Source organism: Neophocaena asiaeorientalis, unplaced genomic scaffold, assembly GCF_003031525.2.
Source record: "Neophocaena asiaeorientalis asiaeorientalis breed wild unplaced genomic scaffold, Neophocaena_asiaeorientalis_V1.1 scaffold150, whole genome shotgun sequence".
NCBI lineage: Eukaryota > Metazoa > Chordata > Mammalia > Artiodactyla > Phocoenidae > Neophocaena > Neophocaena asiaeorientalis.
This window is the reverse complement of record NW_020176571.1, coordinates 18,446,065-18,472,101: the sequence shown is the minus strand read 5'-3', so window position 1 is coordinate 18,472,101 and position 26,037 is coordinate 18,446,065. Positions and strand designations below refer to the sequence as shown.

General features: G+C 34.0%; 1 protein-coding gene across 2 annotated transcripts in view; it reads left to right on the top strand.

The window, feature by feature from the left end:
• The first annotated feature begins 10,537 nt into the window (after nt 1-10,537).
• Nucleotides 10,538-26,037, top strand: part of SOX5 (SRY-box transcription factor 5) — a 389,772-nt gene continuing 374,272 nt past the window's right edge. Inside the window, exon 1 of one of the 2 annotated variants that reach the window (XM_024733444.1) lies at nt 10,538-10,615. In XM_024733444.1, the coding sequence (XP_024589212.1) occupies nt 10,578-10,615 (38 nt within the window). In that variant the 5' untranslated portion in view covers nt 10,538-10,577. The remainder of the gene's footprint in view (nt 10,616-26,037) is intronic. The other variant, XM_024733445.1, reaches the window with a different exon arrangement.

The window sequence follows — 26,037 nt, the reverse complement described above, 5'->3', positions numbered from 1 at the left end:
AATCCACTGTAGGGAAGTTTAGCAAGGGGGAGGACAAATTATTTATGAATGAATACAGCTTAACAAAATGTTAAATTTTTCATTTTTTGCCAAACTGGTAGGTTAAAAAAAATAGTAATCACATTGTAGTTGTAAATTGCACTTAAATTAAAGGATGTTAGCATCTTTCCTTTATTTAAGAACCACTTCTATTTCCTTTTCTTTGAATAAGTTATATTATTTGTCTGTTTTACTATTGTATTGTTAACCTTTTTCTCATTGATTTCAAAGAGCTCTTTACATATTATGGAGGCTATCACATTCCTTTGAAATGGGTTGCATATATTGTTTTTCCAAAACAGTAAGACTATGCCAAGATTATATTGCAGATTGCTCATGTTCTCTTCTGGTGGATTTATGGTTTTATTCTTTACATCTAAATCTCTATCCATTTGGAATTTATATTCCTGTTTGCCTTGGTCATGAGGTAATTGCTGAGCATTTGTTGAAAGCCACCTATATCATTAACTAGATAGAATATACTGAATTTTTCTTCTGTGTTTGGGTATTTTCTGTACTTTCTTTTCTATTCCTTTGGCTTTTCAATCCATTCAATATACATTGTTTTAATCATTGAGACTCTATATTATATTTTAATATCTGCTTACCTGAGCCCTTATGCTTTTTCAGATTTTTAAAATGATTTTTCTTATTTATTTTTTGAGGCAAACTTTTGAATTAGTTTGTGTAGTGTTTTAAGCATATGCTGGTATTTTAATTTGAACTTATTAAATTTATACTGTCATTTAGAAAGAAATGATATTGATGCTACCTATCCAGGAACATGGTATATATTTCCATATTGTGTTAAAGCTTTCTTCAAATAGGTCTTTATGTGAATGATCTTATTCTTAGATATTTTATCTTTTGTGTTACTAATGCTGATGGGGTTTTTTTTCCCACTATCTTTTGATAACTAAGCTTTGTTCAAATAGGTCTTTATGTGAATGATTTTATTCTTAGATATTTTATCTTTCGTGTTACTAATGCTGATGGGGTCTTTTTTCCCTGTTATCTTTTGATAACTGGGGGTGATCATATATATACAAAAGCTATTGATTTCTTTATACTGCTTTTGTTCCCCACTGTAATTCTGAATTCTCATAGTTCTTCTGGGGTTTTCAATTGATTCTCTAATCTATATTTTATTAACTCCAACAAACTAATACTAAAATTATTGAACTTCAGAAAATAGTTAAGTCACTTGTTACTTAAAATCCCCACACAATTTTGTTTCACTAAATAATACTTTTATCATTTTATCTTATGTTGTGATAACTTTTGGAAGTAGCTTTCTTGTAGAGTGGAACAGGCACTAGGTTGGTAATTGGAAGACTTGGGTTCAAACTGGGGTTCTGCCTATTACTAGTTGTGTAATCTGAAGCTAGATAATTTTTGTTCCTGTACTTCACTTACCTTTTCTGTGACATGGAACTAATATTTGTAACTGATACATTCCAGATTTGTTTTGAAAATTAAATGAATTAACCTGTGTGAAAATCGTAGATTTCTAGTTAGTAAGAACTTGATAATATTTTTATTGGAACAGGATGTCCATATTTTGCCCTAGGTCATAATTCCTTGAAAAAAAAGTGTTTATCTTTGTGTCCTCACCTTTTATGAGAATGCTCTGGTCAGAAAGATGCTCATAAAAAAATTATGTGTATTGATTCATTTTTTCCCCCTCAGTATGTCTAGTAAAATTCAAGGAACACACTCAATACTAGAACAGTGCTTATTAAGTTGACTTGCTCTTTAAGATTAAGAATAATGGTCCACCTATAAAGCCTGAATGAATCTGAAGTTTGGTCCTCAAACCAGGAAGGGCATGCATTTTTATTTTTTTAAGATGTGCATATATGATGCTGGCATATCTTACAAATGCTTTTATAGTCTTTTAGTCTGTGCTTTGACTTTAAGCAAGACTTAAAAATAAATGTTTCAGTTTACAGACCCATGATTTGTTAAGAGTTAATTAACATTTAAGTGTTTTTAAATACTAACATACCATTTGATACCTAAAGAGTTCTTCAACTTTAGGGAAATTTACAAATATCAATTTATCTTTTTTTCCATTTATGAAAGTATACATTATAAACAATAAAATTTTAATATGTATAGATGGTTTACAATACAAGTGTAAATTAAACATTCTGTACATACTTACTGAGTAATTGAATGAATACAGTCTTTTGATAATGTCTGGGGTTTTTTTTTGCATTTTAATCCTGTGCATAGTCTGACTGAATTATTTTCTAAATTATGGCAGTAAGTCATTTTTGTTAACAATAGCATGAAAAATAAAGAAGCTGTGTATTTGGCAGGAGTTCTACACAGTGTCCACAAAATTCATTTTAAAAACTAGTTTTTCTTGAACATAATTTGCCTGTCAGGATTTCTCACATTTCAGCTTTTTAGTTTGTCCTTGAGTTTCTCATTTGATGTCTTGAAATTTCAGATAAAGGCAGAATCCCTTGTATTTATTTCTCCCTACAGTGCCAGTCACTGCCATCACACACATATGATGTGTTCAATATAGTAATAAACTGCTATTAATTCTCTCATTGAATTAGATAATGCCAATAAATGTGATTGTACTTATCAGAAAAAATGAAAGCTGTGACTTGAAAATTCAAGCACAAAATTTTCAGGATCGTAAATAGGTGAATTTAGTCATAAAATTAGTTCTTTTGAAAATGTGGTCATTTTTTGTGACCAGTTAAGTTCTCCCAGTCATTTTAATTTAATTGAATTTAGCCAAACTAACTTTAATTAATAAAAGATACTTTTCTTCACAATCTTATATTGATGTGTGAATGTAGAGTGAATGTAGGCCTTCTTTAAAGGGTCAAAATATGATGTGTGAATGTAGTTTATCAGAAAAAATGAAAGCTGTGACTTGAAAATTCAAGCACAAAATTTTCAGGATCGTAAATAGGTGAATTTAGTCATAAAATTAGTTCTTTTGAAAATGTGGTCATTTTTTGTGACCAGTTAAGTTCTCCCAGTCATTTTAATTTAATTGAATTTAGCCAAACTAACTTTAATTAATAAAAGATACTTTTCTTCACAATCTTATATTGATGTGTGAATGTAGAGTTATCGCCTTCTTTAAAGGGTCAAAATAAAGTACAAGGGCTGTTCTTAAAACAAGTTTAAAAGGGTATATAACTGGAACAAAACTGAGAAGGGTAAGAAGTTTTACTTTGCAGATTATAAATTGATTTATCAAAGAATAGATTAAAGAATAGGAACTTGAGAGTCGAGAGGGACCTTAAAAATCATCTTCCCTGAGATGTTAAAGTTGTAGACAAGACCACACCACTAGTAAGGAAGGAATAGAGGCCTAGAGCTCAGGCCTCCTTTCAGCTTAGCTACGATTCTTTCCTCTGTGGTGTTCTAGACATAAACAGACTGGGCATTGTTAATAGATAATATTTTAATTTACCATGAATAAGATTTGTCATTTACTTAGTATGCAATCAAAGAAGAATATAGAGAATAGACACGTGAAATCAACTTAAAAATGAAGCTAAGTGTTCAAATGTTTTCATATTTTACTCAGTTTTCACTCTTATTTCTGCTCTGGTTAGTTAACATCAAGAAATACATAGCACAAGTAGAGTGGAAAAACTTCCCTGAAAGATGTACACTAAAATATTTTATAGAAATTAATAAGTAGGCACATTGTAGCAATATCATGGTGCTACTTTTCACTTTGCTGCTGCCTCAATGTAGTGTGTTCCCTGAATTTCTTTCCAGGTTGAGAAATACATAACAAAGTTTGGTGGTCAAGAACACTTTTTTAAGGTATGGTCCCATTCGAATGGCTTCTCTTCTCGTGGGTTATATGGATGTTTTTACTCAGTAGGGGTCTTGACTATTACCACCAGAGTGATTGGTTCATGTCTTTTTCAACCTCATGAACTGACGACAGTTAGGAAACACCACTTATCACAAGGAGAGTTGATTGTGTAACGAGTAAAAAAATTAAAGTGTAAGTTAGGTTGATCTTCCTAATAGATATCTTTTCCTGAAATGATCCTTTCTGTAAGACAGAAATTTCACTACTGCAAAGTAGTTACATGGTGACCAGAAGATAGGCCTCCTTTATATGCAGTTTCACTTTCTGTGGTTTCAGTTACCCATGGTGGTCAACCATGGTCTGAAAATATTAAATAGAAAATTCCAGAAGTAAACAATTTGTAAGTTTTAAATTGTGCGACTACTCTGAGTAGCGTGATGAAATCTCACACCACTCGGCTTGGCTCTGCCTGTGATCCCCATCTATTGACATCGTCATGACTGTATGACCCAGGATCACCAGAGCACATTGATCCTCCTCTTGACATATCATCAGAAGGTCAATAGTAGCTTAATGCTATGTCACAGTGCCTGCCTCATTCACCTCACATCATCTCATCACAGAGGCATTTTTTCATCCCACATTATCACAAGAAGAAAGGTAAGTACAGAATAATAGGAAAAGTGAGGACTACTATATTTTCCCTTGGATACCCAAAGTTGTAATCATGTTAGAGAATGTTTAGAAATTATTTTTAAAAAGAGAGCCAGACTTTATGATGAGTGTACTAATTCTGATGTTTATTATCACCATAAATAGCACGAGGGTGCTATTCTTAACTGTTTTTAATTGTTGTATAAAGAATCATCTTTTGGGCTTCCTTGGTGGCGCAGTGGTTGAGAGTCCGCCTGCCGATGCAGGGGACACGGGTTCGTGCCCCGGTCCGGGAAGATGCCACATGCCGCGGAGCGGCTGGGCCCGTGAGCCATGGCCGCTGAGCCTGCGCGTCCGGAGCCTGTGCTCCGCAACGGGAGAGGCCACAACAGTGAGAGGCCCGCATACCGCAAAAAAAAAAAAAAAATCATCTTTTATATCAAGTTATTTGTGAGGATAGGTTAATCATCGCTCAACCTAACTTTGACGTTTAAACATTCTCTTAGCATTAAAACATTCTTATAAGCACTTTCCTGTACACTTGGTATTTAATAGCTATTAGGGTATATTTGAGATAAATTAACATTTGGTGCCTTTTGAGAACTTTGGAGGAAAGTTGTCATAACTTTGGTGTTGCCCATTTCTTCACTTGTTAGTTTTGGGACCTCGGACAAATAGTTCTCTTTGTAAGCCATGGTTCCCTCATTTCTAGTTGGGATGATACAGCTACATATCTCATATAGTTGTTTTGAATGTTAAATGAGATTATTTTATGTGCATCGCAGTGACTGGTACAAAGTTCTCAAACACTAAAAGCTATCATTTTTAAATTACTTCAAATTCTTCTGAAGGAGGTAAATAGTAAGATACCAAACAGTGGGAGCTATTACTGGGAATGGCATCATCTCTTTGAGAGAAGTATGAGATGAGTTTCTAAGGTGAACACATTCTTAAAGAATGTGTTGTTGAAGAACACTGGTTGGTCAAAAATGTGATCTGAGGACAATTCATCTGTATATTCTAACTAACCAACTGACAATACAGAAGAGTATGAGGGTGGGATTATATGCCAATTCTCTTGCATAAGTGTATTACGGGGAATTGAATTTTAGGTCTTTAAAAGGAAGAGAGGCTGTTGAATTTCTTAGGTATGTTTCTAAAGAGGTCCAATGACTTATTCTACTCTAAGTCAAAGTTTTAAGCTGCACCTGATAGGTCAGTGGTGAGCTCACCAGGCATTTGGTGAATGGCTCACAGATGTACGTTGGTTGGAAGTTCTTTTTTTTTTTTGAAAGAGGGAGGGTTCTTTTTTAACATTTTGTGATAAAGCAAATAACTGTAGGGGAAAAAAAAACCAATAAGTGAATATTTTCTTAATGCCTCTTGTGTCAGGTTAAAGCAACACAATATTGGTATTGTCTGACACTGATATTAAATTCATTGTGGTTATAATACTAAAAGTTTCATTTCTCAAAAATAACCTTCCAAATTCCATGAACTATTGCTTGATGATAGGAACATGTATCAAATATTAAAGTGTTATCTGTACCTGTGACTACGTATTTCAGTTTCAGTTATTAAAATAGAGGATATTTAACAATTCTATCTTAAAAACAGGGGAATGGACATTCTTCCTTTTATTGAGAAGAGAAATATTAGAAAAACTTGTTGAAACAGTGTCTGAAAGAGGTTAAAGTTGGAAATAACTTGTTTCCTGATATTCTTTTTGAGAAGTCTCCAGCAGTGTTCACTAGCATATCTTATATTTTCTTAGCTTGTGTGAGTCTCATTTTTATATCTACAATTGAAACAACATGAGCTCAAAAGCACACTTTTTCAGGTTCATCCCATTTTCCATAATACTGCTGCGGCAATGTCAAAGAGACTCATTAAATGTTTTATGGGGTTTCTGTTGTAGTTTGTGCTTTGGTTCTCTCTGAAGATGTATTTATATTTGTACATCTGTGTTTGTAGATCATTTTGTATTTCCCACCAATTTAATTATTGTTCAGTAAGTTCTTGTCATTGCTTTTCATGCATTTGCTTTTGGTTTTAGCTTTTCGTACCATATTTACCTTAGAGAGCTTGCATATAAAACAATTAATTTGAATTTTGCTCATATATATTTTTAAAATTAGATTTATTGGAAAGTTTTCTTGAATTTTACTTTTAAAGCCACAGTACTTAACATGTTGTTAGGCATTTAATAAATGTTCAGTGAATGATAAAGTGTATCTCAGTCTACATATATTATGAAACTTTCTGGAGACCTACTTATAATAGTATAGCAAAATCACATTGGGATGTTAGTTCTGATGTAGACAATACCAGGTATGTAACCAATTGAATATCTTGAACTTTTCAGGTAATTGATAAAGAATATAGATTTATTTAACACATATTATGTGCTAGTCATTAGCACATATTTAATACTTAAATATTTTAACATTTAATGTAAAATAAAAAGAAGACATAATGGTAATTTACTATTAAGCATTGGGTTGCTTGGATCAATTCAGTTATTTAATAAAATTATCAATGACAGGATTTGAGAGAATATTTTGGAGCTGCCTTCTCTTTTGCTGACTTCTAAAATCTTGCAGAAATGTTAATTTGCAATGTAGAATTCAAATGAAAGAAAACTTTTACAGCCTAGAAAGGTACATTTAAAACTATTTATTTCATTCAGCCATCAAATACAGTACTAACTTAGTGACAATGAGATTATATCAAATTTAAATTCATTAACAATTACTTGAACGCCTTTTAAATCACTTAAAAAGTGAGTACCATCTTGGGATTTTCACTGAAGTATAAATTCTGGAGTGTTATTTTATTCTGTATTATGGTATCAGAAGTGAAATAAGATTTGGCTTCAAGTAACAAATGAGCCACTAACCAGTTGTATGACTTTAAATTCCTTTTGCCAAAGTTTAAACACTGGGAAACTTAGGGCTATATGTACCCACACACTTTTCTATGCTGCATGTGATCCGTGAGCTAATCTATGTGAACAGAATTCTTTATGAGCTTGGAGTTCCATTAGTTCAAGTTATCGTTATTAGGATGATCATTATTATATCTGGCAAATTTTCTGTCTAGTTCCTAGTCTATTTCAGTTTCTTCAAGGATAATTTTGCAAGAAATAATTTGTTTTGAATGGCTGCAGAAATGTTTATAGAAATATGTTAAGCTCTTAAACTGACTTCCACACCATTTAACATTTTCCTATACGTCCTTTGTGTTTGTTTGGCATGTGTGTACTTACACATGCACATAGTAAATGTCTATAAAAACAAAACCAAAGACAAGGATGAATGTGATATGAGCATCTTTGCTTTACACTGTAGTTGGCCTCAAACCCTCATACTCTCTTTCTTACCTGCTCTGGTGACCTTCTGGATTAGAGTTTCAGAGAAACAACCAGAGGTAGTAGCTGTAGCAAGATAGCAGCTGGGACCATACGGATCTCAGCATCCTGCCTTATGGCCATTATCTTTGTTTCTATCTTTATGCTGCCACTCTGTCTCCTTCTTGTGTTCTCCCTGCATCCTCTCCTCACTGCCGCCCCCTCCTCTTCCTGACTCCAGCTCCCGTTGCCCCTTGTAACTTACCCTTCCTCCTCCTTCATTTTTCTTTATTGATACAAGATGAAACAAGACTCCCTAATTAGGAAATTCTTTAAAAACTATTTTTTAAAGTGTATGTAGCCAGGCAGCTACCATTCCCTAAATCCCATATCCACCATTAACAATGGAAAGAATTATTTTTGTATGCTTTATCAATTAGAGTGTATTAGACTGTAGCCCCCTTAAGTGCTGAAATAATAGATATTTAAAATAATGCAACAATTTTCTCACTTTCTATGTAGGAATGGGTTGTTGCTATAATAAAAAATAATTTGAGGCTAATGACAAGAAAGAATAGTGAGTAATATCTTTCCCCTTCCCCAACTGCTGAAAATGAAAATCATGTCAGCATCAAGTCATTTTTGCCACATCCCTTGTTAACAGCTTTTTTCAGGGCGGGTCATAATTCTGTGTTCTGTTAGTGTCTTAACTCCATAGTGACATGCTTCAATCTTATTCCACATTGATTTTGTAGTGTATATACATGTATTTTTAGGATACCCCTTGAATGATGGATCTCATTATTAAGTTATTATCAACTTTGGCAAAAATGTTATATCCTTTGAATGAAGAATAAATTTATTAATATGATAAGGTTAATAATTGATTTTGCTGTTTGGCATTTGTGTGTAATGTCTCATTGTGTATGTCTAAAAAAGTAAACTTACTGTCTGCCTGTCGGGACCTAATCAAACTGCTGTGGGGTCAACCCTTGTGGTTTTAAAGGCCCTTAATGTTGTCCAGCTGCAAAATAAAAGGAATTGGGAGGGGAAGTTGGAAGGAGCGGAGGGGGCTGGGGGGGAACGTGTGGAAAAGAACAGGGAGTCTGGCTTTTATTTTTTTTTTTTTTAAGTGAGTTCAGTGCCAGCCTGGACATTGGCTGTGCAGACTATTGAGCCATTGTCTGCTCCATTTCCAGAATAGCCCCCAGTTAATCACTTCGGCTTTGAAGGGAATTTCCTCGTGGAATTCTCCACAGAAAATCTAATCAACTGACCTGCCCTCTCAACAATGGAAGGCTTTTTTTCTCTCTTTCCCTTATTGGGGCGGGCTCTGTAATGTAGCCTTTTGTGCAGAATGAACCCTCCCAGTAGGAGTGGAGAGCGTGTGTGAGCGACTGAGTGTGTGAGTGTGAGTGTGTGTGTGTGTGAGTGTGAGTGTGTGTGTGTGAAGAATGCACACTATCTCGTGTTGGTGAGTGTGTGCTTACTCCCTGACCAGATGCTGCGGTGCACGGGGCAGCCACCATCTCTGCATGCGTGTCTGTGTAAGTGTCTCTCTCTGTGTTTGTGTATGTGCCTCTGTCATTTCATGTCAAAGGTACATTACCTGATTACCTTCCTCGCCTGCCAGATTTTTATCTAGATAATTGGAACTGCTATGGAGGCTGTGCCTTGCCAGCCAGCTTAGGAGCCGTAAAACCCTAGTTTGTCCACCTTGTTATCTGTGGCTGCCTGGGCAGAGGAAATTAAAGAGATCCCCAGCCAGGGGAGCGCTTCCCGCCCTGACCTCCCCAGCAATCCCGAGCAGGACAGTTTGTTAGGACCATCTTTTTGTTTTCATTTGTTGGTTTGGTTTGGGGTTTTGTTCCCTGGAGTGTGCGTTATTTTGGTATGTGGATACCTATTCCCCTCCGCATCGCACATCGTGTTTTATGGAGTTTGGAGCTGAGGAAACTTTGGTTGGGTTGCCAGGACGTTCGCACCACTTTGTGGAAAGCGCGAGCTAACAGTGAGACCGACAGAGTGAGTGACAAGTTGTTTACAGGTTTCCTTGAAGGGGCCTCTGCTATATTTCAATCTGTCAAAGTTGCTTTTCTTCCCTCAGAACAATGCCTGATTGTTGTGTGCGAGAGTGTGTGTGTGTGTGTGTGTGTGTGTGTTTCCGTGTGCGCACGGAGAGAGCCTAGAAAAGGGTGAGAAGGCGTAACAATTCTTTGTGTAAAAATGCTATTACTAACATTTAATCTTTTTGCTTAATGAGTTAATAAATGCAGTTTAATCGGGGTTCTGTTAGGTTACAGATTTCTCTTTTAATCAGTAGCAAATGCATTTTCAAAAATCATATTGTGTGTGTGTGTGTGTGTGTGTGTGTGCATGCGTGTGCGTGTGTGACTTTTATTATTTAGAGGAGAGAGTATGGGAGACGCGTTAAATGAGTTGACTTCTCACATTCGGTAATGTCTGGAAGGGAGAATTAAAAGGAAAGGACAGGCACCCTGAGGTTGTCTAGTGCCTTGCAGCCCGAGAGCGTGTGGCTGGAGGAAGGGGGAGCAGCCCGACCCGCTGCTGGAAGTGCGCTACCCCTTTTGAGAGAGAGAGAGAGAGAGAGAGAGGGAGGGAGGGAGGGAGAAAATCAATTGGTTTAGAAGGTTTGGACTCACTTGACAGGTTCAGTTGGAGACGATCATAGGTGGCTGCTGTGACAAAGGGAAATTGTGCTTTTCCAGCATGCTTACTGACCCTGATTTACCTCAGGAGTTTGAAAGGTGAGTACAGTTTTTCCCCCCGATATATTGAAGTGCAACTATCCCATTTTACAGTAGTCTCTGAATCCATTGGAAGATGCTCCCTTAAAACGTGTTTTAAGGGAGAAGCTTTTAGCTAGTGCTTCTGCAATCTTGTTAGCTGATTTTTGTTGATTGCCCAGACCAAATGGAACTGATTTGCAAAGTCTCCGGGATTTCTGCTAATATTTTTAGGTTACGTCCTATAACAGGAAATTAAATGAACATTAAGCATCTCTCTCTCTCCCACTCGCTGCTTTTCTCTTTCTCATTCACTCTCTTACTTTCTTCCTTCATTGATATTTTTCTCCCCTTCTACACCTTTTTAAATGCTTTTGTGTGCAGAGTGTTACCATTTTCAACATCTCTGTCTCGTGATATCTGGGGTGACAGAAGGTTTTAGTGGTGGTTAAAACGGAGGCTATAAGTTCCTATTTGATTCTTCTGTAAAACTTTGGAAGCTGCTCAGTAAAGCACATGACCTTTTGTTGATATAAGAGAGCAGATTTTTTTTTTTAAAGAAAATTTAACATCACAGGAATCTATTAGTACATTACTCTGAAATGTCAAAAAAAAATGGGGATGATCCCTTTTTAAGTTTTTAGTGGCCACTTTTTGCACTGTCTTAAGCTGAATTTTGATTTATTCTGTTTTCCCTTTTGCTATGATGGGAATAAGTTTATTTGTAGTCAAGTATTTCCTATTAGAGAAATGTGTGTAATATCCTTCCATTGGATGTTTTTGCAAGTAAAGCAGGGCTCTGAAAGAATTTTAGCCCTCTTCGTGTTCCTATAAGTACACACTGCAGTTTTTAAATTTGAGTTCTTATCCTAGCATAAGTTCATTTTTTGGAACTATAAATAGAATTTTGTTTGCCATTAAAAAGAATTCAAACTTTGTATTCTGTATGGTGAATTAGAAAAAAAAAGCTAAAAAAAGCCAGGATGCATGATACCCAGGCTTTTTTTTTTCATTTTCATGAAAGCTACCTTCTGTATAAACATTTGTTGTATCTGACTAGGCAATGCAAGCTAGGTGCTAGACCAGCTGGTTAAAAATATGCTAAGTCAAGCTGTTCATCGCTCAAAAGACTGAATTTGATATGAAAAGACGAAAAAAGAAAGGACAAAGATTAAAACATTCTAGAAGTGAAGCAATGGAAGAGAAGAAGGGTATTGAGAATAAAATAATGCTTGAATGTGGTCAGCTATTAGAGAAACCAATATCAGATCAGGAGAGAAAGTAAAATAGCCAGCATATACACTTTAATACTGTCTTCTTTCTTTCATTTCCTCCTCCTCTTTTTTTTTTTTTTAAAAAAATTTAAGGTGCGTCTTCATCACATAATTCCAGTGAATGGTTGAGCTTTCTTAACAGTTTTGAATTATTTTTTTCAGAGTTCTGTATATTGACTCTTTAAAATAGTTAGCTTTTTTTTTTTTTTTTTTTGGTAAACACAGCCTGTTTCATATGTAGGTATTGAAGTTATTTATACTGGAACATACTACTGCTTAATACCATAGTGAGTTTTCCAGTATGTGCAGAGCGACACTTAAATGATAGTATTCTTCAACTCTCTACTTTTCGAAAATAAAACTCTGAGTCTGATTTGTAAGCCTGTTAAATGACTGTTCTTATAAAAAGGTAGTTACATATTAACAGGCTGTAGCCTATTCCTTTATATAGGCAAGCTTTCCTGCTGTGAACTTTATTTGTATTTTTTCAATTATCTCTTTTTAAACTGAACTTTTCCCTTTCCTATTCCGATGCTCAAATCTCTTAACACTTTTTTTTTCCTCCTGGTGAGAATTTCAGTTTTTTGTCACTCAGAGGCGTGCTTTTCTAACTGCCTAATTAAATAAGCAAGTGATAATCAATAGAGTTGTCAGTATAGACAGCATCTTTGGAAATATTAGTAGCTAAAATAATTTTGAAAAATGTCCTACAATATAAAATTTCCTAATAATTTCCCCTGTGGTTGTAATTGGTAATACATACAAAAATCTCAGTAAATCATTACTATTTGTTTACACTGAATTTGTATGGCTGAGTGTATCTATAGTCACCCACATAGAGTATATATCATGCAGACTCAATATTGAATATTTATATTCTCCAAAGGAGGTATATATGCTGTAATTACACTCTCATACATAGTCAGCTTTTTTTGCCTTTTCAACTATCTGCAACTTTCATTGAATATGTAGGTCATTTCTATCGAGTGTTAAGTTTTTATTCTGTTTGCTCACCTGATATAGATGAGTTGTTCACTCAAACTTAGTCAGAAATCTGAAAAGAAGACTTCTAAATTTCTATATGAAATAGAGAATATTGCTCTGGAGGACATTAATAAGTTGCTTGGGGCTTATGTATTTTGGAAGTTGTATGTGATTTTTTTTCTAGTTTCATCAGTAGTCTTGTCTATCTTCTATTATCCTTTCCAACCTGTAGACTATTTGAAACTTTAAGGAATATTCAAAACTTAAATGTCTGGATCAAAATTGGAATATAGATTTGTTATGTCCGTATTATCAGCCCTAGAAATGAACATGATCAATACTGTCAGACTAATAAACAGTTGCTAAATAATTCAGAAGTAGTAACAATTTCACTGTCCGCTAAAACATATTCAGGAGGTAAAGCAAATTGAACAATGATTCTAAAAAGTAAAGAAGTTGAAATATTTTATTTTTACTGTCAAGCATCCCTAACATAATTGATTATGATTAATGAAAAACAATTCTCAGGTGGGAGGTGAATAGGCAAAGTATGCTCTAAGGAATTATTTGTAAGCAAAATCTTTTAACTCCTACTATTTAGAGGAAACATAACTGGCAACATGGTCTAAATGTTAGTAATAGTGTCTAGAACGAACGCTTGAACTCTCCGAAAAAATTTTAAATGAAGACAGTGAATTTATATATTTACCTGAAAATAAATAATAAAAATTGTAACTAAGGATTTTTCCTTTCAGAATACCATTCATTTTTTCATGTTCTTAGAATGAAAATATTTAAAATATTTGTCTTAAATATCAATATCAGTTTGTTTCTGATGAATGAAAAAAGCATTTTTTGTTACTATCAATAATATTGTATTCTATTTTTCCTTATGTTTATATTTATCCTATTTGACTGTAATGTAACTGTTTTATGACCAAGCTACTTGTTACACTTTCTAATTGTTTTATGTTAAGAGACTTAATTAAAAAGCAAGTATAAGATGTTTGCTTAAGAAGACAGTCTATTAATGTCTAGAAAGAAAAAAAAAAGTTGGGCTCTAAGGTAGTGGGATGAAGCAAATTAAGCTTATAATAGCACCTATTTGATGGCTTCTCTCAAAACGGGTGCAGACAACACACTGCCAGTTTTCTACATGTTGAAGGGAACACTACAAGAGTAAAACCTTCTGCAACAAAAATTTAACTGTTTACTTTATATTCCCATCTAATTTATTTATGGCCATATAGACTAAAGAAATAATTTTTCACATTAAGAGACTTTTAAGTGTTTTTCTGAAGAAAGAAATATATGTCAGGTACTGCGAAAAATTAATTTTAAAAATTACCATGAAAAATCACTGTTAATGGGCCGCAAGAATATTTCTGACATTAGCAGTACTTTAATTACCTAAAGTTTGTCCATAGTAATAATGTATTTATCACCTGGACGGATTCATTCAGCTTGATTAAAAACTTTTTTTTAAACCATTGTGCTCATGATTGATAAATACATTCAAGTTAGCAGGTAGCCCCTAGGTGTGAATCAAAGGAAAGTTTTCTGCTCACATTGTCACCTAATGGCACCTGTAAACCTGTAAGTTTGTTATTATGTTTTCAGGATGTTCTGATATCTGCCTTTGTTCATTTTATTTCTTTATTTTTTATTTTCTATTACCTTGTAGAGGACAAGGTGCCTACCACTGATTATAGATTTTAATTACCATCCCAATAATTTGCAAGCTAACTGAGCTAAGATATTAGTCTGGAAGGCAGCTTGCGTGAAGCAGTGGACAAACCATACTTGTGTCACACTCAAATTGGAGGACTGTCCTGAAGACTTAGCAGGCGATGCGATCTGACTGATGACCAAGAACAATTAAGGGTTAAATGTCAGGTAGTTCAGTGTTTAGCAGGTTGATAGATAGAGAAATGTGTGGATGTTATGATTACTTCACACGTTGATATGGTCTTATGTTTCTCGAGTATAATCAGCATACAGTAATGTATTTATCTGTGCTCAGGGAGCTTTTAACTAAAGTCTGTATATGCACCATACCTGAGAGGCAAATAATAAGGCCTGTTCTAATACTTCAGCACATTACTCCTCCATAGAGCTGGAAGCTATTTCAAAGGTATTACATTCATAATGCATTTAAAAAGCCAAATTATATTCATGGTTAAGGTCTGATTTTTATTGTCTGTTCTTTCCACTATCAATTCTCCAGCCACCTAATGAGTATGTGTATAATGCAGATGTGTATCATGTATGTTGAATACCTCCCTTTCTATAGACGAGTTAAATAAATATAACTGATAGATTTTGGTTTTCTTCCATAGTTTGTTACTCATTTATAATTTCAATGAGTTTAACAGCATGGGAAATAAAATAATCTTGACGTTTCTCTTGTTCTAACATATATAGTTTAATATGTCAGGTTTCTGACTCAGATGATGGCACTCAGATAGAAATATGTGCAAAGATTTAACCAAAACATGAAATGTCTTCCTTTTAAAGGAAACATTTTGTTGGACGAGAAATGGACTGAAACATAGCAAATTCTTTCTTGCTTCATTCATTCTGTCCTTTTTTTCTTTTCACTGATTGAGACCATTGTCATTTACATTAAATATAAAATGTGAATGTTATATGGATGAACATGATCGAGTGATATTGCTGGAGAAGAAAAAATTTAAAGACATACTATTTTGCTTCAGCGAACAGCATTTATTTGGACATTCTTTAAGAGAATGCCTCATGTTTCTCCACTTTAATCAGGAACTAATAATGGTTCAGGAGGTGACCTTTTCATCCTTTCTGACTTCTGTGTTTTCTCCTGCAGTTTGGAAACTGCACTCCCTTCTCTTTAGCATTATCTATTCTTCTCTTCACTTACTAGTTGAGAGTTCATACATCTCTGGAGATACTGTGGCGTGTGGTTCTGCTTGTCCAATAGGGGGGTGTTGCATTTCTCCACATTCAGTATCCTTTTCCCTCGGAGCCTGAGTGTAAAACCTCAGCAGTACTCCCTGCCTTTGCCAGCCTGAGGAGTCAGAGACTCAAAGTTGTTCCCAGCTCTTGCGCCTTCATTGTAGAGCTGCATTCTGCTCAGTGGGCTGCCGAGAAGGACCAGACCGAAACAAGATTTAGAAGAATTCTGGTGAGAACTGTTTATAGGGATATGGTATTTTAAAAGAATGTAGTAAACAAACAGAATTGTGGCATAAACAAAGATAATTAGCATAAACAATGTCGTTTTAGGACAGGTGGTTTTAAAAAACAAACAACAAAAAACCCAAATATGAACCCAACTTGAATGCTGCCAGTTTGGAACCACTGAACCTTAATCTGTACTTCATGAGAATTACCCAGGTTTGTTGATAAACTTATTAACATGCTTTTTCTGTTTCTTTTGTATCATTTTCCGGTCATTATGCCCTTTTGTCACCCAGCTTGAAAGTAGTCTATTACAAGGTAGTGTAAGGACTTTTTACCCATAAAACATGACAGAAGGAAAATTAAAAACAAAAACTTGTGGTTGTTCATAGACATTTGAAATCAGTATCGAAGCTTAAGTCAATTCAAAACTGAACTCAGCTCATTGTATTTTAAATCTCTCTTTTTATCTAAGTGACATTTCAGTCACTTGGCTGTTTAGTGTTAATGCATTTACTTTTGTCTTGCCTCAGAATTCAGAGATTTCTTGCTATAGCTGAATCATCACTTGTGTTATACGTTTATTTCTGAGTGTTGCTTATGTCCGCTTCCTATTTTCTCTCTAAGTTAGTGAAGGTGGTACAGCAGTATATCAATGTAGTTGGTGATCATGCAGTAAGAGGATGCTAACTATTGTGAACCACGTTATCTAAACCTACTATGCTGTCGTGATGAATTTTTATCTGGAGACATTTAGGTTTATTACTAAATGACATTTTTTCTTAATGCCTTCTACTGAAATATTTTGGCTTAGATGAAATGTGGAGTATGGTGAACAGAAAGCTGTTTATTTTTCTTGCATGAAGGACCAAAGTTCTTTATGGAAATTTAAAAGATTTTTTTCTATTTGTCTTCTCATGGAGAATGGGGACCAGGAATTCAAAGTAGGTAGTTGTAGTATTCTGTAGCCCTTCTCTTAGCTGAAATGAAAGCATTTGTGAATGAGTTTTGGTTTCTTGGAGTTATAAAGATGTGTGTAAACTAGTAAACCATGTCTCATTCATGTGCTATGGAGATTTCTTGTACTTCAGGGACAAAAATAATTTGGCTACTAACGAATTAGGGCTACCTGCCAGTGCCAACACATACTGTAGGTAAGAGGAACACTATAAAGAAAAGCTGCTGGCAGCAAATCCCTTGAAACTTTCATATGTAGCAGTGTTTCTATTTCTGCTCTTCACATCTTTGAAAGAATGTGTTTTTTCAAAGAGAAAATGTTAAAAAAAACAGAAGATAGGATGTTTCTTAAAAATGTATTAGTAGCTTCATTTTTAATATCTCTCATTGTAGAGATGCATAGGATTTTATTATGCTCTATGCACACGTGCCTCCCCTCTCCATCCCAGTCATTTCTGTGACATTTAAACCTAAGTATCAGATGCATTGAGAGTAGCTGTAATATGAAGAAATGAAATTTGCCGTATAGGGCCAAAAAAAAGGCACCCTTGAAACCTTATCAGCTTTTTATATTGGCACTTTAAGAGAGTTAGACCAGTTGGGACGCTGAGCAGCAATTCCATAAAGGATGTGTCCTCTCTTTTAGGGCTTCAGGAACATCACTGAGAAAGAAAGGAAAGAGTTAACCTGCTTTGCTTGTTGGTATATTTTTTAATCTAGTAGTAAAATAGGACACAGGCCCAAATCCTGTTTTCTTGGTATATTTTTAATCAAAATTTATTTTAAATGTGGTAAATTATTTACTTTAGTACTGATTTGGGTTTTGTTTTCTGTTTTTATGTGAATTAGGATGATGGTACCAAGGGGGTAGGTTGTTTGAGAGTTGGTTGTGAAACTTGCAAATATGATCTGTTGATTTGTCATTTTAAACAATTTTTATCTAATAAAAGAGCATCCGAATGAAAAAGAAACACAGTGAAAATGAAAAATATGTCTTCACATAAGAGAACACAAAATGAAAAAGTGAGGTTTTATTTATGCTATTAACTTTTCATTCACAGTTAATATAGGTTGCTTGATGAAGATCTAAAACATTTTTATTCTAATTCTGGAGTCAAGGTATTACTTGTTTGCTTACAATTCTTCCTTTGGGTTATTTACCCTGAGCCAGTTTGTTGGGCAATAATTTACAAAGTCCAAAGACTTTTTAAAAACTTGTTTCTCGATGTCCTTTTGTTTCAACCCCCATTTAAAAAATTTGCTGTCGAGTTTCGTAATATGTTTGAGGAGCGTTTGCAGGAAGATGTCATAAAATTAATGCCAATATTTCTTCTTTTTTATCAGCACTACAAGGGATCTATGTTGAAGATTTGTTAGGATAATGTGTAGTGAAAGGAGTGAACTGGTAATCAAACTTCAATTTCTGATTCATTCACTAATTCACTAACTTTGACCTTGAATGTGTGCTAACTGAATATACAATATCAGATTCAGATTGTCATCTCCCACATAGTATTATCAGGATGCGAAGAAAACTTCTATGTAGTATGCAAAGTCCCATTAATCAAACAGAACACCTTGGGATGGAAAAACAAAGATAACAACGAATGCTACTTCTGAGACCAGAACTTCAATTTCTCTCCAGTCCTAAACATAATTAGCATTTGGGAAACACAGGAAAATGTATTGTTTTTAGAGCCCTAAGGACTGTGGGATGTAAATGTGGTAGTGTAATCGTTTCTAAAAATTTTAGCATTACTGGAAGAATAAAACGGATCTAATTTGACCTATAAACAGTTTAGGAATATTGAATGCTTTAAAAGCATTCTTCTAGAGAAAGAAAGGCATGCAGAAGCTCCTGATAATTTAAGGAACAAAGTAAAGGAGCAGACTATATAGACTTTCAAAAGTAAATTAAAAGTTAATTGGGTGTCACTAAGAGTTATGTGAAGAATTTATTTTGGGGAATGAAATCGTTGTACACATATACACACAAAAGTTTGGAATTTAGGAGAAACTTTTTCACTTAGAGGGTAATGAAATTTTGAATAAATCATACCAAATCCTGATGAAGCTGCAGTTTTGGGGAGAAAATCTTGAAAGGAAGAAATATTTCATAGAAATAGAAACAAAGTTCATTGCCACTTTCTCATTTGCAGCACAGAATCTTATGACGTGAGCTATAGGGACATATAATAACATTCAGCTTTAAAAATCTGAAGGTGGTATTGTAGTTCATATTTAATGGAAAATTTGCATTCAAGAAGGCTAAATCAAGATACGCTTGAGTAACATTTGGGGATATTTGAGATTTGGGGTTGAGATTAGAAATTTAAGTGTTAGCATATTAAGGCATACATATAAAATGGCAGTTTTTTGGTGGATTTTTAGTATTTCTCCTAAAGCATAGAATAATTTCCTCTTTTTTGGTAAAAATTTACATTTGCCAATATCTTCATTGATTTGTCTTTGGAAGTATAACCTAATAAGAAAGTGTTACTAGCTGGGTGTAGGATCTCAAGATCCAGGTCTTCCCTGCATACTGAGAAGAGATTTGGGGTCTTAGTGTATGCATCTGTAAAATTCGAAGGTGGGCTAGATAATCTCTAAAATCTCTCAAGTCTAAAATTTCATCACTTTGAAATACATTTGAAAGATTCCTAGCTCCTCACTCTAGTGGTCAGGATTCTTACATTTATGCATCTATTTGGAGACAGAATATATTATACAACCAGCCTTTAACATGTGGAATCACTTCTCAGTTTCCCTCTCAGTGGAGTGGTGTTGGGCAGGAACATGTAACCATAGTATATTTTAGGAGTTTTAAATCTAAGTACTATGTATAATTCTTACTCAGGATTAAGTGCTCAAATTGCTGTGAACTATTTTGAATCTAAGTGTTTCGAAAGATAAGATTCATATTCTGTGTGTTTGAAACTCTCAGGTGCATCAGATCTCTATCCTCAACTATTACAAATATTGTGAAAAATACATTATATATGGATTGCTAAACAAGGCACTGTGGGGGAATATGAAAAGCAAGAGAGTGGCATTTTAGGTCAAAGAGCTGAAAGTCTATTTATAAAGATGAGATGGAATTAAAAAAAAAAAAAAGACTAGACAGTAGAGCATTAGGACAACAGGGGGGCTCTGGACATTGTATGTCTTTATATGAATAAATAAAACATTGGCCCGGAAAGTGGCGAGATCAACTAACATTACAAACAGGTAGTCCAAAGAAAAATTTTAAGTGGTTCTCAACATAAATTAGGTAACTATTAGCATCAGCATCAGGCCAGCCAATCTAATATGCACTAATAGTTGGCAATCTCAAGAAAAATGTTAAACCCTATGAAGCAAGAAGTAGAGGAACAACCAATGAAAGATGCATTAAAAAGCTATATAATCTGAGAGGGCAGGCTTCACATACTGCTAATATCTTACGTTTGGCAGATTGCATGCTTTATTTAAAACTCAGTGTTTGAAAAAAAGTGTAGTTATACCATCAGTAACATAATCTTTGACTACATATCCAATGACCTTCCGTATTATCTATACTTTGAAAATATGACTGTGGTATCAGGAAGTCCCTGTACACATTAGCTGTAAGTTTTAAGTATAGATTCGTACATTTGAGATAACATAGGAACGTACTATATGTTAAAATTAATTCTTTGCTTAACAATTATGATGTAGAATTTTTTATTCTATTCTTTTAATACAGTATTTTTCAAAATTTATTGCAGATTTCTTTTTTCTAAGTATACACAAATTGAGTTAGATGACAATATATTTCTCTTCTGAGCATAATCCTTGTTTTACATTTTATAACAATAAATATGAAACATCGCTAAAGAGAAGTATTTATCAAACTGTGCTACTCAGAATACTACTTTTTAAATTAAAAAAAAATTTTATTTATTAATTTTTATTGGGGTAAAATTGCTTTACAATGTTGTGTTACTTTCTGCTGTACAACGAAGTGAATTAGCTCTATGTATACGTATATCCCCTCCCTCTTGAACCTCCCTCCCTCTTTTTAATTTAGGAATAAGGAATGGGTGTTATTCTCTTATTCTCGTGGTACAGGTATAAAGACTGTTTAAAAAAAAAAAAAGAAGTACAAGAGAGCCTTATTGAACCAGAACTACATTTAGAGGGAGGAAAATGTGCAAATTTCCTACTGTTAAACAAGAAAGAAAATCTGGAAGTCATCCCAGTTGGGCAACTTACTGCTAATATATTTTATAATCCAGAATTTAGTGATATACAAAGTTGGCATATGTTCCTACAGTTTCTAAATCAAGAATTAAAACTTTGTGATGTACAAGTCATTTAAATTTGGGGGGTTTCAGTCATGCGTCTATAAAATGGGCTTTAAAATGAGTATCAAATTATCCTCTGATGCTAGTGAGGCATCTTAAACTTAGTAAAATTTATAAAAATATTTGGATATCTCTGAATGCAAGCCACTGAGTTCAGACTTTGAAGAGTAGGTTTAATTCTTGACAAATATAAAATGGTCAGAACTTCAATGAAAATTATATATTTTTGTTTGATATTTGAAAATTATTTTGGCATATAAAAAAACCTGTAAGAAGCTTATTGACTTACTTTTTTAAAATTTGTAGTTAATACAACTATAATTGTTTTAAATGCACTTATGATTATTGATCCCAGGTAACTTGTACCTAAGTAGCAGCAATATAGCTATAGTTTCCTCTGACTGCTTACTGATAATTATGAAATATCCTAAAAGCACATCTCTTCCCATTTTATATGTAGGAAATCTGATACACCAAAAGTTGTTTTTGCATGAATCCATATATCAAGTATTTAAGTAACGAATTTGCTGCTTTAACATATTCCTAGGCTTTAACCTATGCAAATTAAAATTCACTTACTTGTGTATAATCATAAAAATGAATCATTGTATAGAACAAATTATTGGGCAACAAAAAAGTGATTTTCTGTTAAAGAGTCACACACTGTTGATTTTTAAAGTAATATTTGTACAAATATTTTGAAAATTAGAAAATATTAAATAACTTGAAGAAACTTATCTATGCAAATCATAGATTTGCGTAGTAAAAGTAACATGACTCATTTTGTATTAGCTACCTATTCCTTTAGACAGGAGGTAAAGCTTGGGGAAATTTATAGATTTCTTTTTATGGGCAGCTGTATAACAAGCAAACAAAAGCACCCCAGAAACAGAACCCTTATTTTTGATATAAAATTGTTTTCCACTGATAGTATCTCTTGGAAGCCAGAAGCCATCCAAAGTGCTGATACCAATTTAAGAAGATGATCTTTTGCCTTAATTATACATCTGGGAAATATTAGCTGAACATTTTGTGGAGAACAGTGAATACCTTATTTGCCAGTTGTCTAAAATGCTGCTAATGATCGACATAGTGCCAGTGTTTTGATGGCTCAAACCTAGGCTGAATATGAATACAAAGAACACAGTTGGGGGAAAAAAGCGCACATTTTATACGAAACAGATTTCAACCATCTGCTTGGCACTTAAGTTTGCGACTATAGGCGATATATGAAAGAGACCACTGTCCATGTTATGAATGGTATCACTTTTATTGGTACCTTAGGAAAACCATAGGATTTTGAAAGCGTATATAACCAATGATTTTCCTCAGCTAAATAATGAAAGCAAGGGCCTCAGCCAAAATTTTGTTCTCTCCATAATCTCTTCTATGTCAGTCGTCTTTTCCTAGCAAAATGGGTTTCGCTAAAGTAGGTCTTAGGATATTAAAATATACCAGACAGCACTATGCAAGTGGCCCTTCCGAGGAGCACCCCAGATGGTTATGAGATAAAATACTGTTTGCTTTAGGAATAGGTTATATTCCTGAGTCTGTTGCCTGAGTTCTGAGGTGCATGTCAAATCAGCATGGAAGTTAATGGTCCAGAAGCACTTCTGATTTTAATGCTTTCCCATTTGTTCTGAATTTATAGTATTAAATCAGACCTGTACTGTTTCATCACTAGTTCAGTAAGGGAAAATAATCATGCTATAGACAGCAAACTCTAAGCAAAATCTGATTATTTGACCCATTTCATTTACTTTAAAGTTATGGGAGAAATTCTCAATAAAAGAATATTGGCAAATATTATACACTAGAAGTTTGTAAATTTATAGAGTAGGTGGCAAGAGCTATTATAGTCTGGTACTTAGGACACTGTAAGCAAAAAATGAATTTTGGACTGAGTAATTGGATGTATTTTCCTTATCTGAAGTATATTTTGTATTTTAAATATTAGGCAAATTGAGCTATTAGAACGTGTTAGCTTATTGATTTGTCCACACTGTATGAATTACCGTAGATATATCGAGACCTTTTTAGCTTTTGAGGAAGAAGTACATGATTTAGTGAAAAGTATAAAGAAATGTTCTCAGAATCCCCATATATCTGTGCTTTCCCGTATGGTAGCCACTAGCCACATGCCACTATTGAGCACTTGATAGGAGGCTGATCTGCATTGAGATTCGCTCTAAGTACAAGATACACACTGGATTTTTGAAGACTTAGTTTGAAAGGAAGGATGTAAAATACCTTACTGAGATTTCTTAAATACCGGGTATGTGTTGAAATGATAATATTTGGATATATTGGCTTCAATAAAATGTGATTAAAGTTATTTTCACCTGTTTCTTTTTACTTTTTTAGTGTGGCAACTTGAAAACGTCAAATTACGTATGTGGCTCACATTATATTTCTATTGGATGGCGCTCTTTTATCCTTTAATGTGAAGGGAGGGAAATTAAAACTTCTATCTGTGTCTAGATTCGAGTAGTTCACAGCTCAGTAGGGTGGCAATGTGTCACAAAGACTTAAGTTTTTATTAACTGTCTTCCTTCTTAGCTTTCTTCTACAAGAAGGTAAAATTTTATCACTTTTAGAAAAGCCCTCATAGTGACACTGACTTGCACAGATGCTTGTATCATTTACCCAATGAATATTGTCAGTTTCTCCCAACTTCTGTGGAGTTACAATGGGAAAGAACATGTTTGCTTAGGGATCGTTTAGATTATTTTAGAGATTATAGGTTTGAAAGGTCCAATTGTATTTACTTTTATGAAGTGCAGTGTATCTGTAGTTTCTTCACTGGGTTTAAAGAAGTTTGTGGTTGAGTGGGAAAACCTCCTTTTGCATCCCAGCTGATGCTACTCCCAGTTTCTAAACCTGACCCACAACATGTGATCCAAGCTCTTTCTCTATAGGTATAAAGATAGCAGTTACATTCAGTGTGTATCTATTATGTGCCAGACAGCCTCACAGAAATCTTAGCCTCACAGAAATCTTATCTCCATTTTATGAATGAAGAAGATGGAACAAAAAGAGTTGCCTAATTTCTCACAGATAATAAGTGGCAGAACTGGGGTACCCACCCAAACAGTCCAGCTCCAAAGACCTCACTCTTAACCATCAGATTGTACTAGTGATCTCGATAATAAAGTGCTTTCATGACTTTATAATTATTATTTATTTTAGTGTCAGAAACGTCTTCATTCATTCAACCAATGTATTTCATATACCTACTATGCCAGGAATCATTTTAGTTGCTGAATAACTCTTACAGAATTATAGACACTATAAATAAATAACATACAATGATTGTGATATAAACTCCTAATTTCTCCTCTCTGAATGAATTCATTCATTCATGGCACAAAGTGATATGCTAGGTGGTGGATATCCAGACATCTGGGCAATTAAATAAAGGGTTTCTTGGTAAAGGCAACCTGGAACTGTTTTTGATAGATACTAATTTTCAGTGCACATTATAGATGGAATTCCTTACTGTGAGAAGTGTAACTATATAAAATTTCTCAAATATCTCTTTCCCAAGTCCTTTACAGCGCTCTATATACTGAAATAATTTCTTTATGGACAGTCAGTGCCTTCACTCAGAAAGTTTATCTGATTAGTTTTGCTGTCTTAATTGGACAGGAAGCTTCTTTACCGTAATTTTTAAGTATGTCAGTGTTCACATTTTATATGGAAAAGTTTGTGATGAATTGGGAAATAATGATATAATTAATATGATATTAATCCTTTGATCTAACTTATAGCCATGACATACTGATTTTGTTGGGTAGCAGGCAGGAGTGTTGGTGATTTTGAGTAGAAAACTCAATCAGGTATGTGACAGGTAAAAAACCCTGCAGATCCCTGGAAACAACAAGGCATTTGGGAATAGAGATGAACCTTGTGGTTTTACTACAGAGATTTTTCAGTTTTACTGTTAAACTTGTATATGTTAATATAGATTTGAGTTGTTCCATGGATCTCTGTTTTAAGTCTTGGATCTTTTAAGTGTTTTTTCCATATGTAGATATGGCTGTGGTTTCTGGTTCTTTCTTTGATTTCTTGTTACCTTACTAGCTGTAGTTACTGGTGGGTCTTGGAATTAGGCTGCTAAAATTTATTCTACAACTTCACCACTTATTATCTATGTGAGTTTTGCAAATTACATAAACTCCCCATGCCTTAATTTCTGTATCTGTGAAATGGGGATTATAATAATTCCCTCCATTTAGGTCATTTAGCTGCTTGAATAAGAAAACGTGTCATTTAGTATGCTCAAGAAGTGGACATTATTTCTTCAAACAAATTTGAATCATGTAGAAGGAATTCCAAAAATACTCCACATAATATGGCAAATGACATTGGACTGCAGACTAATACATAAATATTAAGTACTTAGTAAATAATGTTGAAGCCAGTGGTTTGTACACGATTTATTAGAACTTCAAGTACATCCTAAAAGGATTAAAATATAAAACATAAAATATTCATGTCACAGAATCACTTATATTTTACATATTATACAAATATATTAAATATATTTTATATAGAATGTATTATATACATATTTTATGCAGTTATATATTATGCATATAGTATACACACCATATATATGGTTATGGAAGTGTGTGTATAGATGTATAGACAGATAAAATAAGGGAAGAGAATTATTTCTAAAACCTTGGCGAAGAATAATTCTGTTACCTGACAGTTACAATGAGGTTCATGGTTATCATGTTCT